The following is a 13,226-nucleotide window of genomic DNA, read 5'->3' as shown; positions in this document are numbered from 1 at the left end:
CAGAAGCTTAGTATATTTATAATTATTGGTTAATAAAGACACGATCTTGAGCTTCACTACCATTTTCTTTTTTACGCAATTCAGACAATCTCGTGCTCTGAGTTTGCAGCACGAAAACGCGTTTTTTTTTTTTCTCTTAAAATTAACGAAGCGGGCGTAGACGCACAGGCAGAAGCATACACGCATGACATTGAGCTTCAAGAGCTATACACACTCATACTTTATACATGACGAAAGAAAAACCAGTGCAGTTAAAAGAACTTGACACCTTCACTACCATCGAAAGTCATCAGCTCAGCCTTTCCTTGCTTCTCGAGTGCTTGCAAGGATAGTCGCAACAAATCCACATCGAGACCAGCGAACTCGGTGTCGGCTGTATCGTCGCCCTGTACGAGCTCGTAGAAAGTGCACACGGAGTTGAGGTGTCCTGTGGCGTCGGCCCAGTCGTAGATCAGCTTTCCCCACTCCTCGGGAGATCGCCAGAAAACGTAGCAACGCGTCTGTTGCTTATCCGTCCAGGCTACCTGGCCTTGCGATGACATCGACTTCAGAATCTCCCGAAGAGCGTCCGCCGAAAGCTTTCGAGATATGTCCTTGTTGTGGAAAAGCGGCGAAGCCAGGGCTTCGGCGACGTCTAGCACATATCCTTTGTGTGCCCGGTAGTAATTCAATATGAGGTTGCTCCAAGCCTCTAGCTGTTTCTCTCTTGTCGCCAGCGTCGGCTGGAGTGTGAAGAACGGCGGAAAGTTGTACTGCCACGGCCACTCGAAGTCAGTCATTATGGTTTCTTGTAAGTTTCAAGCTAAACTTAACGGCATAAAAGACAAACAACGCTACCACACCGACACAGGCACAGGGCAATCACTCCACTGTCAGCGGGGATAGCGGGGCGGGGATGCGCTCGTGGATTGGCCTGGATGGGCTTCTGATTGCTGAAATGCTACTGTATGGCTTTAATCATTAACTGCTAACGTTGTTACAAGTAAACATTTTATTTAGTCTGCAATATAAAATACCTTCACAGTACAAAGGCAGGATTTTAAGTACTGCGTTTGTATGCTAGCAATTTTTGTTTTGTGATATTGTGTAAATGATGTTACCATGTTACCGGTATATTTCACTGCCTATGTTGTAGCCGTTCGGTTTGCCGCGGCCAGAGCGGAGCTGGCGGAGCGGAGCATGCTGAAAAACAGGTGTCGCTGAAGAAGGAAATCAAGAGGAGTGGCGTGGTTTCAGTGGTTTTGGCCTGTGCGCGACGGAGCGGAGTTTGGTTGTCGTCGATAAAAACTCACGTCTGTGCCGCAGCGACGATGACAAAAGCATGATGGATTCAACGGTGAGATATCGGGCCGCCGCATCGATTGGCTGCGACACCGTCGCCGTCCGCAACTCATGTGCTAGGAGCCGTATGAGCGCTGCCGCGAGAATTAGCGTTCGTGAAGGAGCCTTGACCGGTGCTGTATTTCGTGCTCGGAGCTGGCGCGTCCTGAACGGTAGGAGAGTGGCCGTTTGGCTGCGACCCGTGTTAGTAGTATAACGCCGAGTAGGCGCCTCTTCACCTTGTCAGTATCGATCAGCTGTGTCGAGCATTTCTGGTGTCTCGGTTCTCTCTAGAGCCGACCGTTTCCCCGCTTTGGTCGTTTTGATTGATTGGCTCTTTAATATCCCCGCACCTTCGTATCGTCACGTCCCGCTCGCTGTGCGGTTGCGGCCCAAACGGCTTTGCATACGTGCAACTTTTCTGTAGTACATCATGGGTAAGGCGGTCTCGGGACCGAGGAGCCGCCTGAGCAGCCAGCTGTGTCGACCGCTGCGTTTTGTTTATTGCTTCTCATTCTCTTTTCCCCCGTCTTTCTTTTTTGCAGAACCACTTTAAAGAAAGCCGCCCTGTCAGCTCGTCCGGAGGTAAGGGACGTCTTTGTAATCTTATGATGGATTCGCGCCATGTGAAGCGACAGGTTCGAACGAGCGCTCGCCTGCAGAGCTCGGCGGTGCGCGTGGCTCCACTTCTCAGTTTCGGCTTTTCGCGCCCCGTTGAGCGTTTTCCTTCTTCATTTGTTGAAACTGGGCGCTGCGATGCTTCTGATTGCTTTTACGAAACACTGCTGCATAAAGTTCGTGCCATATTAGCGCATTGCGCTCCTGGCTGCGTCAATTGCAGCCTAATTTAGTTCCGCAGTCATTATCTGGCAAAATAGTGCACGGTCTCTGTTTACACTGGTTCCTCGCGGCTCCGTTAGAAAGTACTGACAGTGCTGGAGTTCAGGCGTTTCCGTGTTCCTGTTAACCGTCATTACGGTAGTAGCTGGCCTCAACGGAACAATGTAGTATAGTGCAGTAGTGCACAGAACAGTACATCAACTCGCTAACGATTCAAACCTAATGTGATGACTGCGGCCATGGTTTAACGTGCTTGATGCAGGTAGCTACTTATTCGCAGGAGCCACATCAGCATCGTGATTTACAAAATAAATCGGCCAGGTGAATCTGCCCATCTACCGGTTTTCACTTTGACACCTGAACTTGTCCAAACGGATGTGGTGACATTAGGTTTGGTTTCGTTTATAGGGTTTAGCGTCCCAAAGCGACTCAGGCAATGAGAGGCGCCGTAGTGGAGGGCTCCGCATAATTTCGACCACCTCAGGTTCTTTAACTTGCACTGACATCGCACAGAACGTGGGCCTCTAGCAGTCACTCTAAATTTCACACTGAAGTTGTTAGAACTTGCGTTGTGTGATAAGTATACTTCAGTTTTCCTTTAAAGGGGCTCTGAAACACTTTCCCAGGAGAGCACGTCATCTCGCTCAATCGCTACATTGCGTTGTCATGAAAACCTGAGCCAAATAATACATAGCTTGCACCGACGTCACATCCGGTGGCAGTCGGTTGCGAGTCGGCCATGCTGCCGAACCACTGTCAGGCCGCCTCTAGCTTTCCGCTGCCTGTGTTAGCTCGCAACGTGTCGGTTCTCGTCCATCCGTAGATTCGGTATGGTTTTGTGCGCCACCCTTGGCTGCTATGACTGTAGCGGCAGCTCCAGGCGAAACAAGAAGCCGATTAACACGAACTTCATCTGCATTCGCAAGATAATCGCAGGCATGCAAGTGCGAGCGCTCCATGACACAGTAGGAATCTGCGCGAGCTGTGGCTGGCTCGCATTAAGCGCGATGATTTGGACCCCGACAACCCAAATTTAATTGTGTTCGGAGTGCACTTTGTGACAGGTAAGAGGCTTGTGTCGTCAACTTAATGTTTACGATGTAGCGAACCACGACGGGCGCGCCTGATACCGCCTAGGCCGATCGCTGCCGTAGCGCCAACGACGACGAAGCGTCGCTGAAAGACGAAGTGCCGCCGCTCTGCACGAGATCGCTTGGGTTGGACTGGCCGTCTTCTGCGCTGCTCGCCGTTTTGTGTCGCCCGCTGTGAACACCACGCCTTGCACCATTTCTGCAGAAACCCCCTTTCAACGAAAACGTGGGAAGCAGTGGCTACACTCTTGAATGTTGCTGTTTTGATTGACGCCATCTAATTTGTCTGAAAACACAAACCCAGACTGGGTCCCGTGTCGCTGCATCCTAGCTACAGGAATAGGCAATCCTTTTCGGATCGCTGCGACCGCAGCGAGCAATGACGGCAGAGAAAGCGGCGTGCCGAGGCCGAGCTTTTCGTCTCGTTGCTTGCGCATCGCAGACAGACCCACCTGCTGTAGAAATCATTGTGTGGTCCCATTGATTCGAAGGCTTTCATTTTTTCCAACTTCACAAAGCTGGAAGGAGTACACGATATCCCCCGTGGGCCACTTCGAGGAACACATCAACGCCCATCGTCGCGTCGACTCCCGGTCGCAGCGTGTACGGATCTGTATCGTCAATAATTTTCACTTCGTCTGCGTAGCTACACGCGCCGATCGAATAAATTCAGACCAGTAGCCTTCACTGAATGGTTCATTCCTCTGTGGAGTAGGCATCGCATTCGAAAGGTAAGACAATAATCCAAAGCGTCCGAGGAGTGGTCCGGCATCGCAGGGCGGACGGGCGGGGACGGCCGAATGGTTCGGCAGCATGGCCGCAAGCGCTTGATGGGGGCGGAAGTGACGACACGTGCAACCTATGTATACACTTCTGCACGCAGCAGAGGACCCACATTAACGTGCGAAAGTCGGCTAGCCCTTCCCGGCGACTTTTAAGTTGATAGGTGGCTATTGGTTAGATTGTTTCAGAAGTCAGGCAGCTACCGTGGCCGCGGTCAAGGAGCCGCGTGCGTAGCTCCGGCGGGCCAGGAAGCTCCGCCCCCGGGGGTGTGGCCGACGGAGGAGCGCCGACCTTCCAGCGTGGAGGAAAGGGAAACGCGCGAAGACGCTTAAATTCAAAATCTGACTACAGCTAACTCAGCTTCTACAAAGCGCATTAAAAAAAATTCTTGCTGGACAATATTCGTTAAGCGGCGTGCTTTAACATCCCAGGCATACCGCAACTTTTTTAGAGCCCCCTTCAGAACGGGTTTTATGTTGCATCAGGGTCAGTATGCTGGCCTGATGAACTTCAGTTCTTGTTTTCTCAATGGTCCCAAGTTTCCCTGAATCAATATTCCAGAGTTGTTTTGTGTAAATAGGCAGCTGTTTAAAAGTCATTATTTTTAAGGACTTTTTTTGAAGGCATCTTTTTTCTGTACTTTTCAGCCATTTGTACTGTGCTGTGAATGAAAATGAAGTGTGCCTGTTAGGAGAAAGCTCACACATCGTTTTAATGCACCTTGTGTGATTCTGAGGTAATTATTGACTCTAAAGCTACAGTCTTGGTTCTCCTTTGTCATGGTGGATGATATGTTCTGCTGTTTGTCTTAGACTAAAGCAGTTTATAGATTCTCTTGCCTCAGTGGTGGAAAGTGCAGTGACAAGTGTAGCAGTGCTGCTGCATATACGTTCACCTTTCTCGTGGTTCGAGCGAGTGTCCTATCAACTGCATGCTTGTGGTGCATGTTATCAGCTGTGGTGTGTGGAAGGACTCGAATCCCTACTTTGCCTTTTGTATTGTTTGTCTATTTAGCCTCAACGTGATGAATGGACTAAGCAATAAAAGCAAAAAGAGAAATGCCTTTCTCACCCATTACTGTCTCAGCCACTATAGCGTCTTGCTTCGGAGCTCGAGTTTGCGGGAAAAAATCGGTTTTGAAGAAAGGAAATGACGCAGTAACTGTCTCACATATCTCGGTGGACACCCGAACCGCGCCGTAAGGAAAAGGGATAAAGCAAGGAGTGAAAGAAGAAAGGAAGGAAAAGATCCGAGTTTGCGGGTCCGATTTCCGGCCGCGGCGCCTGCGTATCGATGTGCGCCGAGTAATCCCAAGCCTCCCATAACAGAGTACCTGATGAGTCAGATGTAGCCTTGGTACAAGGAAAAAAAGATATAATAATAAAAAGAAAGCGAACACAAAACGTGCATTTAAGCCAGGAGCGTTTCATTTTTGGTGCATTCGAATCACTAGGCCCTTCGCAGTTGTCTTGTTCCCTGCTCGTTGGGCGCAAAAAGCCGTTAATTCCTTTAAATTTGAACGAGCAAAAGTGCCTTCCCTGCCACGATGTTTGCCTTCGTGACGCTACAATGAAGTTTAGTGACCTCATGGCCTACTAAGCGTGATGGCTTATATGGACATGCTCCATGATTGGGTTAGCTGCCTGTTGCGGTGCCGTTAAAAGGGGCAGGGGTGGCGTCCGTTTATCATTTTCAAGATTTTTCGTGCGTTGCATTCTAATATCCACTCGTCACGCTGGAGAAACCGCCTGAGGACCAAAAAGTATCTTGTTTTATAATCTTCTGTGTGCTTGTTGAACTATTTGCGCTGCTCAAGCAACTGGCTTGCTTTGCCGCAAAATCGTCGTGACTCTTGCAGGAGAGAGAATGGTGAGTCACCGGTTTTGGTTGGCTTTTGCGCCGTTATATACCTTTGCAAACCTGTTTCTGACGGAATCTGCGGATTTGGTATCCTCGAAAGGTAGTATATCTAGACTGACTGCATATGAGTTTTCATATTAAGTCTTCACTTAAAGTTACGGCCGACATGTTTGGGTATAGAGGCTTGCTTCCACAGTGTACGCGGGAACCGGTTCGCAATAAGCGGGTTAGCAACACACTTCAGGTTTTCGCTGCTCTTTCTGGTCCCAAAGATGGCGGCCGCTATTTTTTTAACCGTTTAGATTTTTGAAAAAGAAGGCGCTGATAGTATAGTGAATGCCGCCTTCACGGAATGTATATTCGGCTCGGCGGACACAAGATAAGGAAGTAGCGGTAAAAGTTAATTAATTAGCCAAATTTCTTTAATTATTTTTTTAACTTTTCACTTTACGCTGCATATTGCAATAGCTTAGTTTTAGTTTTATGGGGGTGTAGCGTCCCAAAGCGACTCAAGCTTTGAGGGACGTCGTAGTGAAGGGCTCCGGAAATTTCGACCACCTGGGGTTCTTTAACGTGCACTGGCATCGCACAGTACACGGGCCTCTAGAATTTCGCCTCCATCGAAATTCGACCGCCGCGGCCGGGATCGAACCCGCGTCTTTTGGGTCAGTAGCCGAGCACCATAACCACTGAGCCACCGCGGCGGCTATATTGCAATAGCAATACTGAAGACTAAAGATTCAAAGCTAATGCAATTTGCAGCATGCCCCTAAGTGCAACAGATATTGAGATATTCGCGATTGAATTTTCAGCCTTTTCGGATCTGATTCGCGAACTGAACGCTCAGTGTGCGCCGGAAATCCCGCCCATGATACTACGTAAGAGATTCACGAAATGATGACGACGAGCAGCACGCGCTTTTTTTTTTTTTGTCATTGGCATCGAACTAGGAGGCACGTTTCCTGCGTTAGTGACTTCGAAAAAGCAGCCCTTTCCGCTCTGGCTCGACCAATAAAGGAACAGTGTGCAAGTTGTTTGCTTGTGCTCTATTATTTTTCATCCAAAGTAATTTCAAAAGACGAGAACTGATGTCTGTTGCCCCGTCGTTTATCGGTGGCTAGGTTTTATGCATCAGTAATGCTCAAAGCGCTTGCCTTCAACCGCCACGCATGCCATGAATCTCTCCTTCATGGACTGCAGCACTCGTTTCACAACCTGCGGGGGTATATTCGCACATGCCATTATGATTGTTTCTTGAGATTTGCCACGTCTTCGGGTTCAGTTGCGTAGACTTCGTTCTTGACGTAACCCCAAAGACAGAAGTCTAATGGAGTTAGGTCGGGTGACCTTTAAGTGGCCAGACCATGATTCCACCGCGCCCTATCCACTGAACGGGGAAGTTGCTGTCGAACCAACCCCTTGCACGCTACGAGAAGTGCTCAGGCGCCCCGTCGTGCTGAAACCACGAGTCGTGGACTTGACTTAACGGTATCTCTGACATGAAATCGCTGACAGCTCCACTTAGAATGCTCGCTGTGTATGACTTTGCTGTTAGATTTTCTTCCAGAAAGTACGGCCCCACTACTCGATCTGAGTAAATGCCACAGCAGACATTCACTGACCACCGGACTTGGTGGTGGTGTTCCCGGAGCCAGTGCGGGTTCTGATCAGACCGGTAGTAGGCGTTGTGTACATTGACTTCCCGGTTACGGCAAAAGTGGTCTTCGTCCGTCCACAGAACTTTCCTAAAAAAGTCTGAGTCTCCGTCCCATTTGATCAGCGCCCAGATGCTGAATTCATATCCCTTTTTATAATCGTCTTCACTGAGATCCTGATGCAGGGATATGTGGTAACGATAAAAACTATGCTTCCTGAGCACTCTCCAGACTGAATAGCGGTAGGATCCAACGGCCTCGACGATGTGACGGAAGCTGGCTTCGGGGTATGCACGAACGTAGACGAGAACATTTATCTCGAATTCTTCATTCAGGATAGCTCCCTTTGCCTTCCTTGAATGAAGCACAGATCCTGTGGTCCGGAACAGTTTGTGCATTTTAGCGAACATCGGATGTGACGGAACCGGGCGGCCAGGATTCTCGGAGGCGTAGAGTCTTGAGGCGAGGCGAGAGTTGCCATTCGTTTTTACACAGGCGACAACCATCTCCATTTCTCAGTCAACAAGTATCGCGGTTGCAGCTGCCCTGCCATTCCAGTGCGCATTCAGAGTTCATATATGTATAGTTTTGCAGCAGCCTTGTTCGTTCTGTTAAGAGAATAGACAGCCGGCAGCGGACCAGTGGAGATTCCAGTGAAAAATAATAAATCGCAAGCCGATAAGCCACCGGTCCTTTCTTGTCCGAGACAGAGGGGAAAGGGAAATCTTGCGTGTTATCACCGTGCTGCTTTTTCGAAGTCGCTGACGGCAGGAAACGTGCCTCCAAGTTCAATGACGAAGGAAGAGCGCGTGCTGCTCGCGGACTATGCGCTCTTCTCGAGCGCCTGCCTGTCGCAGTCGGAGCTAGCCTTGGTGCCGTCGGTTGTCGTCAACATTTCGTCAATCTCTTACGTGGTATCGTGGGCGGGATTATCCGCGGCGCACTCTGAGCGTTCAGTTCCCGAATCGGATCCGAAAAGGCTGAAAATTCAATCGCGAATATCTCAATACCTGTTGCGCTTAGGGACATGCTGCAAATTGTATTTGCTTTGAATCATTACAGTCTACGCTGCATATTGCAACCCCAATTTTGGAAAGTGAGGAGTTAAACAATAATTAACTAAACTTAGCTAATTAATTAACTTTGACCGCTATTTCCTTACCTTGTGTCCGCCGAGCCGAATATAAATTCCGTGAAGGCGGCATTCACTATACTACCAGCGCCTTCTCTATTAAAATATGTAAACGGTAAAAACAAAAAAACAAAAACATCCCGTTTATCTCAAACCACTACCAGCTAGACGGCCTACCTGCCGCTGCTCATTGAATGGCACTCATGATGCGTGGTGGTAATCTAGCCACGTGTGGTTCGATGGAGGCGAAATTCTATAGGCCTGTATACCGTGCGATGTCAGTGCACGTTAAAGAACCCCAGGTGGTCGAAATTTCCGGAGCCCTTCACTACGGCGTCCCTCGTAGCGTGAGTTGCTTTGGGACGTTAAACCCCCTTAAACCAAACCAAAAGTTCCAGCATGTTCAGGCAGAACAACTCTCAGCGCTTTCGCAAACACGCAGCAGGAACATCACCGCGCGACTCGGCATCTCCACCGGTCGCGCGCGAAAGTGGTTAGGAAACTTTCGAAAGCCTCTGTATGTACATATTTTCTTCTTCTTGCTAGTGCTATGGTTACTGTTGAACACGAACGGCTTCGAATCAAATGAGCAAAAAAAAAAAAAATCTGAATTGACGGCCGACATGTTGAATGCACCGTGGTGCTAATTAATTCGAACTTCCGGTTTATTCGAACTGATCATAATGTTTGGTGGAGCTAGATTATTGAATTTCGACCTCGTGCGCTTGAGGTGCTGTCAGGGCAACCTTTTCTTCTATCGGGATATACTTCGGCCTCTCTCCCCCCGTGGAGGCTTGCGGCGTCTCTTGCAGGAAGTATATCTCGATCACAGCCTCGGTGCTTGACATTTGTCGCACTCGACGGCCGACACGCCTATTGAAGGCCACGATAGTGTCGAGCCCCACTCGAGATACCTGTCTGGGGTGAGAGCGACTGAGAATGATATGGGCCGCGAATGTCTCTCGGATGTTATTGCTCCGTCGAGTGACTCACTGACGCACTCGTTCTTGCTGCGGTGGGAAAAGGCGGTCTCTGCTCTTTATGGAACTGGCGTTTAGGATCGAAGGTGCAGGCCATTTAAGATGCTTAAGGCCGTAAGTTCTAACTGTTAATGTCAATATTTTCGGAGTTGATGTTACACGTTCAGCTTTAAAGGTGCACTGAAGAGGAATCTGAACTCGTATTTTTACCGCCGGAACTCGATCTACACGTTCCCAGCATTCTTGGAAACTTCGAATTATTGCCCTTTGTGACCGATTTCCCTAATTTAAATCGGATTAACGCCGGGCTCCTGCCTTTTTTTTTGTTTTTAATTCCCCGCAGACGCGGGGGGAGGATTCGACCAACCTTTCACCCAGTCCCGTTGCGGCTTGCCGCTCTGCCATCGGCGGAGTGATGCGTAGTGATCGGCGAAAACAAGGAGTCCACGCGTATTTTTATTTCGGTGGGCCTAATTTGCAGCTATGTAGTCTCTGACTATAGACCTATTTATTCGTGGAAACCTAAAAGAAACAAAATAAACGCGAAAGCAAAGTCGCCACGCGACTGTCTGAAAGGCACTCCATGCGTTGGTCGACTCCTCCAACCGTATGCGCGGAATTAAAAAAAAAAAAAGGCGGGAGCCGGACGTTAATCCAATTTAATTAGGGAAATCGGCTGTAAATCGAAGTTTCTAAAAATGCTGGGAACGTGTAGCTCGATTTCCCGCGGCAAAAAGACGAGTTCGGATTCCTCTTCAGTGCACCTTTAAGGCCTTAAGCTCTAACTGTTAATGCCATTATTTTCGGAGTTGATTACGCGTTCATATTTAACGTCATTATACGAAAGTCACGATGACGGTATCGCCTGCAAGCCAGTATAAAAAGCCTGATTATAGACAGTGCTGGTGAGGACGAACTCTCGGCAATGTTTTGCGTATGTAAAATAAAAGTTATTTTGCAGAAAATGCCGCTGTTTCTCTGTTTACAAGTCGAAGAAGTAGCCATAAACTCGCGTCTCGGCACACAAGCCGAGAGTATTGGTCAGAAGTGCTGATAAAAATAAAGGCCGATAAAGGCAACGGTAGGTGCCTCACCTGACTGAAAGTTATGAAGAAACCATTTGCTAAGTGATAGGAAGTTGCTTCTAACAAAGTATCATGATTGGCTGCGGGTGGAGTGGGTACGCATTGCTCGGGCGAAGGAGTTGTGGCGAACTCAGTAGGTCGCGAAAAGGCAGTTAGGCTAACGCCATTAAATTTCATTGTGTGGCACCGCGCGAATGGCATAAAACTTAAGGTATTAAGCTCTTAATGACATTAAATTTGTCCGTGTGGCACGGGTATAATGCTCTTGCCACACGGGCACAAAAAATGCCATTAAGCACCTAATGCCCTAAGTTGTAATGCAATTCGCCTGTTGCTACACAGACGAAGCGTAATAGCATTCGTCCTAATGCCATTTGCAACCAAACGAGTTCGCCCTAACTCTTTCGACCTGCATTCTACGTAGGAATGGGTACTGTCATGCCATATATCTCAGAGGCTATGCAACACCACCGTACACTTCATAACGGTCATTGCGGAGTCCTCTCACGAAGTTTGAAAATTTGAATACTCAGTTTTCTTTTTTATCCTGCCGGTCAAACGCTACCATATACCGAAAGACATCCAGAACATCAATTTTGTGATGATAATAATTGAATGGAGCCATTTGGAACAAAAACCTTCAAGGATGTGCAATTTGGCATAAAGTGCCGGAACAGAAGACGAGCCGTGGTGGATCAGCTGCCATGGCATTGCGCTGCCTAGAACGCGTTGGCGCGTTCGATCCCGGAAGCTGGCGCCGCATGAATTGCTTACACTGTAAACTTCGATCGCCGCACAAACTAGTCCGAAGCCATGCCTCGTCGCTGAGAGTTGCTTTGGCACGAAAACACCCATTAACTTGAGTTAAAGTTTCATTAAAATGCACGAACATACGGGAGAGCCCCCTGGATTGGCCTTTTAAAGAGTCATGCGCCCTCACGCAGCTGCATTGCGTTGTAATGGACGCTCTTCCCTTAGCAGCGCAGGGATATCATAGCAGGGAGAAGCTTGAGGCGAGGCTGTGGGCGGGGCCTCTGCGCGTGCGCAGCCGGCGTCCGGTTAACCGGGATACGTCTACGCTAACAAGCCTCAGGCACGCTTAACTAACGCCACTTAAAACGCAGTGACGTAAGGCAGCAGGGCTCCAAATAAGACACGGAACAGACAAAAAAACAAAAACAAAACGTGCGTTTTCTCTTCTATGTCAACATCGCTAAAAGGGCTTTTCTTTTCTGTCTTTCTGTATAACGGGAAAAAGCTAGTGAACAAGCGAGATCTCTGCAAGAAACTGCAAAAAAAAAGGGAGACCGCATATTGCTTCTGAATTTTATTCCTTCCTCGCCATTTATGCGGACGACATCACTCTACGGTCGCCTGGTGGCAGCGTTGGACAGTTAGAGGACGCCCTACAGGAGGCAGCATAAGCGGTACGTAAGTACGCTGATGCTTAGGGGTGCACCCACGAAATCAGAGCTCCTTCATATCCCGGGGGACAAAAAATTTGCGAACAAAATTCAAATACCATTCAGTCGAGGGAGCGGTGAAAACCTCCACTCTACCCTAAAATCCACCCCAGTGCACCCAATAAATTTTTTACCACCACACCTTCCTCGTGTATGATAGGTTAAGAAATAGAAAACGCCAATTTCTCCAAGTAAAACCGGTTCACTGAAACCTCTGATGTTGAGTAACTTCTCCGAATAGTGGTGTTTCAACAAACCAGGTGATAACACTGGTGTGCGCAGCGTCGTGTCGGTCGTTTTTCGTCAGCAGTTTTTTCCGTTCCTTTCTGACAGGGATATCTTATTTTAATTTTATTTTTTACCAAACGGGGTTTACCAAACTGTGGATATAGGAGCAGTTTGTACTAGAGGCCGTTTTTCCTCCGTAGTGTATCCACTACTCAGCACGGTCGTGGTCGTCGTCATCATCATCACCAACAGCAGCACATCTCCATTAATAGTTTCTCAATATTACCTATAGAGAGAAAAACTGGCTGCACTGCGCTTAATCCACCATGGAGAGGCGCAGGAATGCCGGGAAGGTGGATGTTTCTTACTTGACTTGGCTATGGTTGGACGTGAAATGTGGATTTGGCCGTAACAGTACGACTTTTCTCGAGGCAAACCTCGAAGAAATACTGCGGAAGTTTCCATACCAGCCTATAACAGCAAACTTTCACCAATTGCGTTAAATTTATTGGCATGAGAAACGCACTTTTCACGTTACTTATAATCTACGCAAAAAGGAGAGCATCTAGGCGTGGCGCGGCCATCGATTCCGAGGCCGAATCCAGGTTTTCTGCCTTACACAAGCCGAGCCAGATACGGAACCTCGTCTTACCTGCATTCGAAATCCACAATGGAGAAACTCTCTTTCTTCTTTCACTCCTACCTTCCTCCCTTCCCTTGCGGGCGCGTTTCAGGTGTCCGCCGAGATATGTGAGACAGATACTGCGCCATTTCCTTTCCTCAAAAACC

General features: G+C 48.5%; 2 protein-coding genes across 4 annotated transcripts in view; one reads left to right on the top strand and one right to left on the bottom strand.

Annotated features, from left to right (window-relative positions):
• Nucleotides 1–190: 190 nt before the first annotated feature.
• Vps25 (vacuolar protein sorting 25) lies at nucleotides 191–929 on the bottom strand. The gene has a single exon (XM_089565640.1). It carries the CDS (start codon nucleotides 777–779, stop codon nucleotides 252–254), a length of 528 nt encoding a protein of 175 aa, XP_089421766.1. The 5' UTR covers nucleotides 780–929; the 3' UTR covers nucleotides 191–251.
• Nucleotides 930–1,129: 200 nt separating this feature from the next.
• Nucleotides 1,130–13,226, top strand: part of Orp8 (Oxysterol-binding protein-related protein 8) — a 111,036-nt gene continuing 98,939 nt past the window's right edge. The window contains exons 1-2 of one of the 3 annotated variants that reach the window (XM_089565628.1): nucleotides 1,130–1,336; nucleotides 1,866–1,905. In XM_089565628.1, the coding sequence (XP_089421754.1) occupies nucleotides 1,322–1,336; nucleotides 1,866–1,905 (55 nt within the window). In that variant the 5' untranslated portion in view covers nucleotides 1,130–1,321. Of the gene's footprint in view, nucleotides 1,337–1,377; nucleotides 1,494–1,865; nucleotides 1,906–13,226 lie in introns of those variants that run through there. The other 2 variants (XM_089565629.1, XM_089565632.1) reach the window with 2 other exon arrangements.

The sequence above is a fragment of the Amblyomma mixtum genome, chromosome 1, assembly GCF_055824585.1.
Source record: "Amblyomma mixtum isolate Tamu chromosome 1, ASM5582458v1, whole genome shotgun sequence".
Taxonomy (NCBI): Eukaryota; Metazoa; Arthropoda; class Arachnida; order Ixodida; family Ixodidae; genus Amblyomma; species Amblyomma mixtum.
The sequence above is the reverse complement of the archived record's forward strand: the minus strand, read 5'-3'. Positions and strand labels throughout refer to the sequence as shown.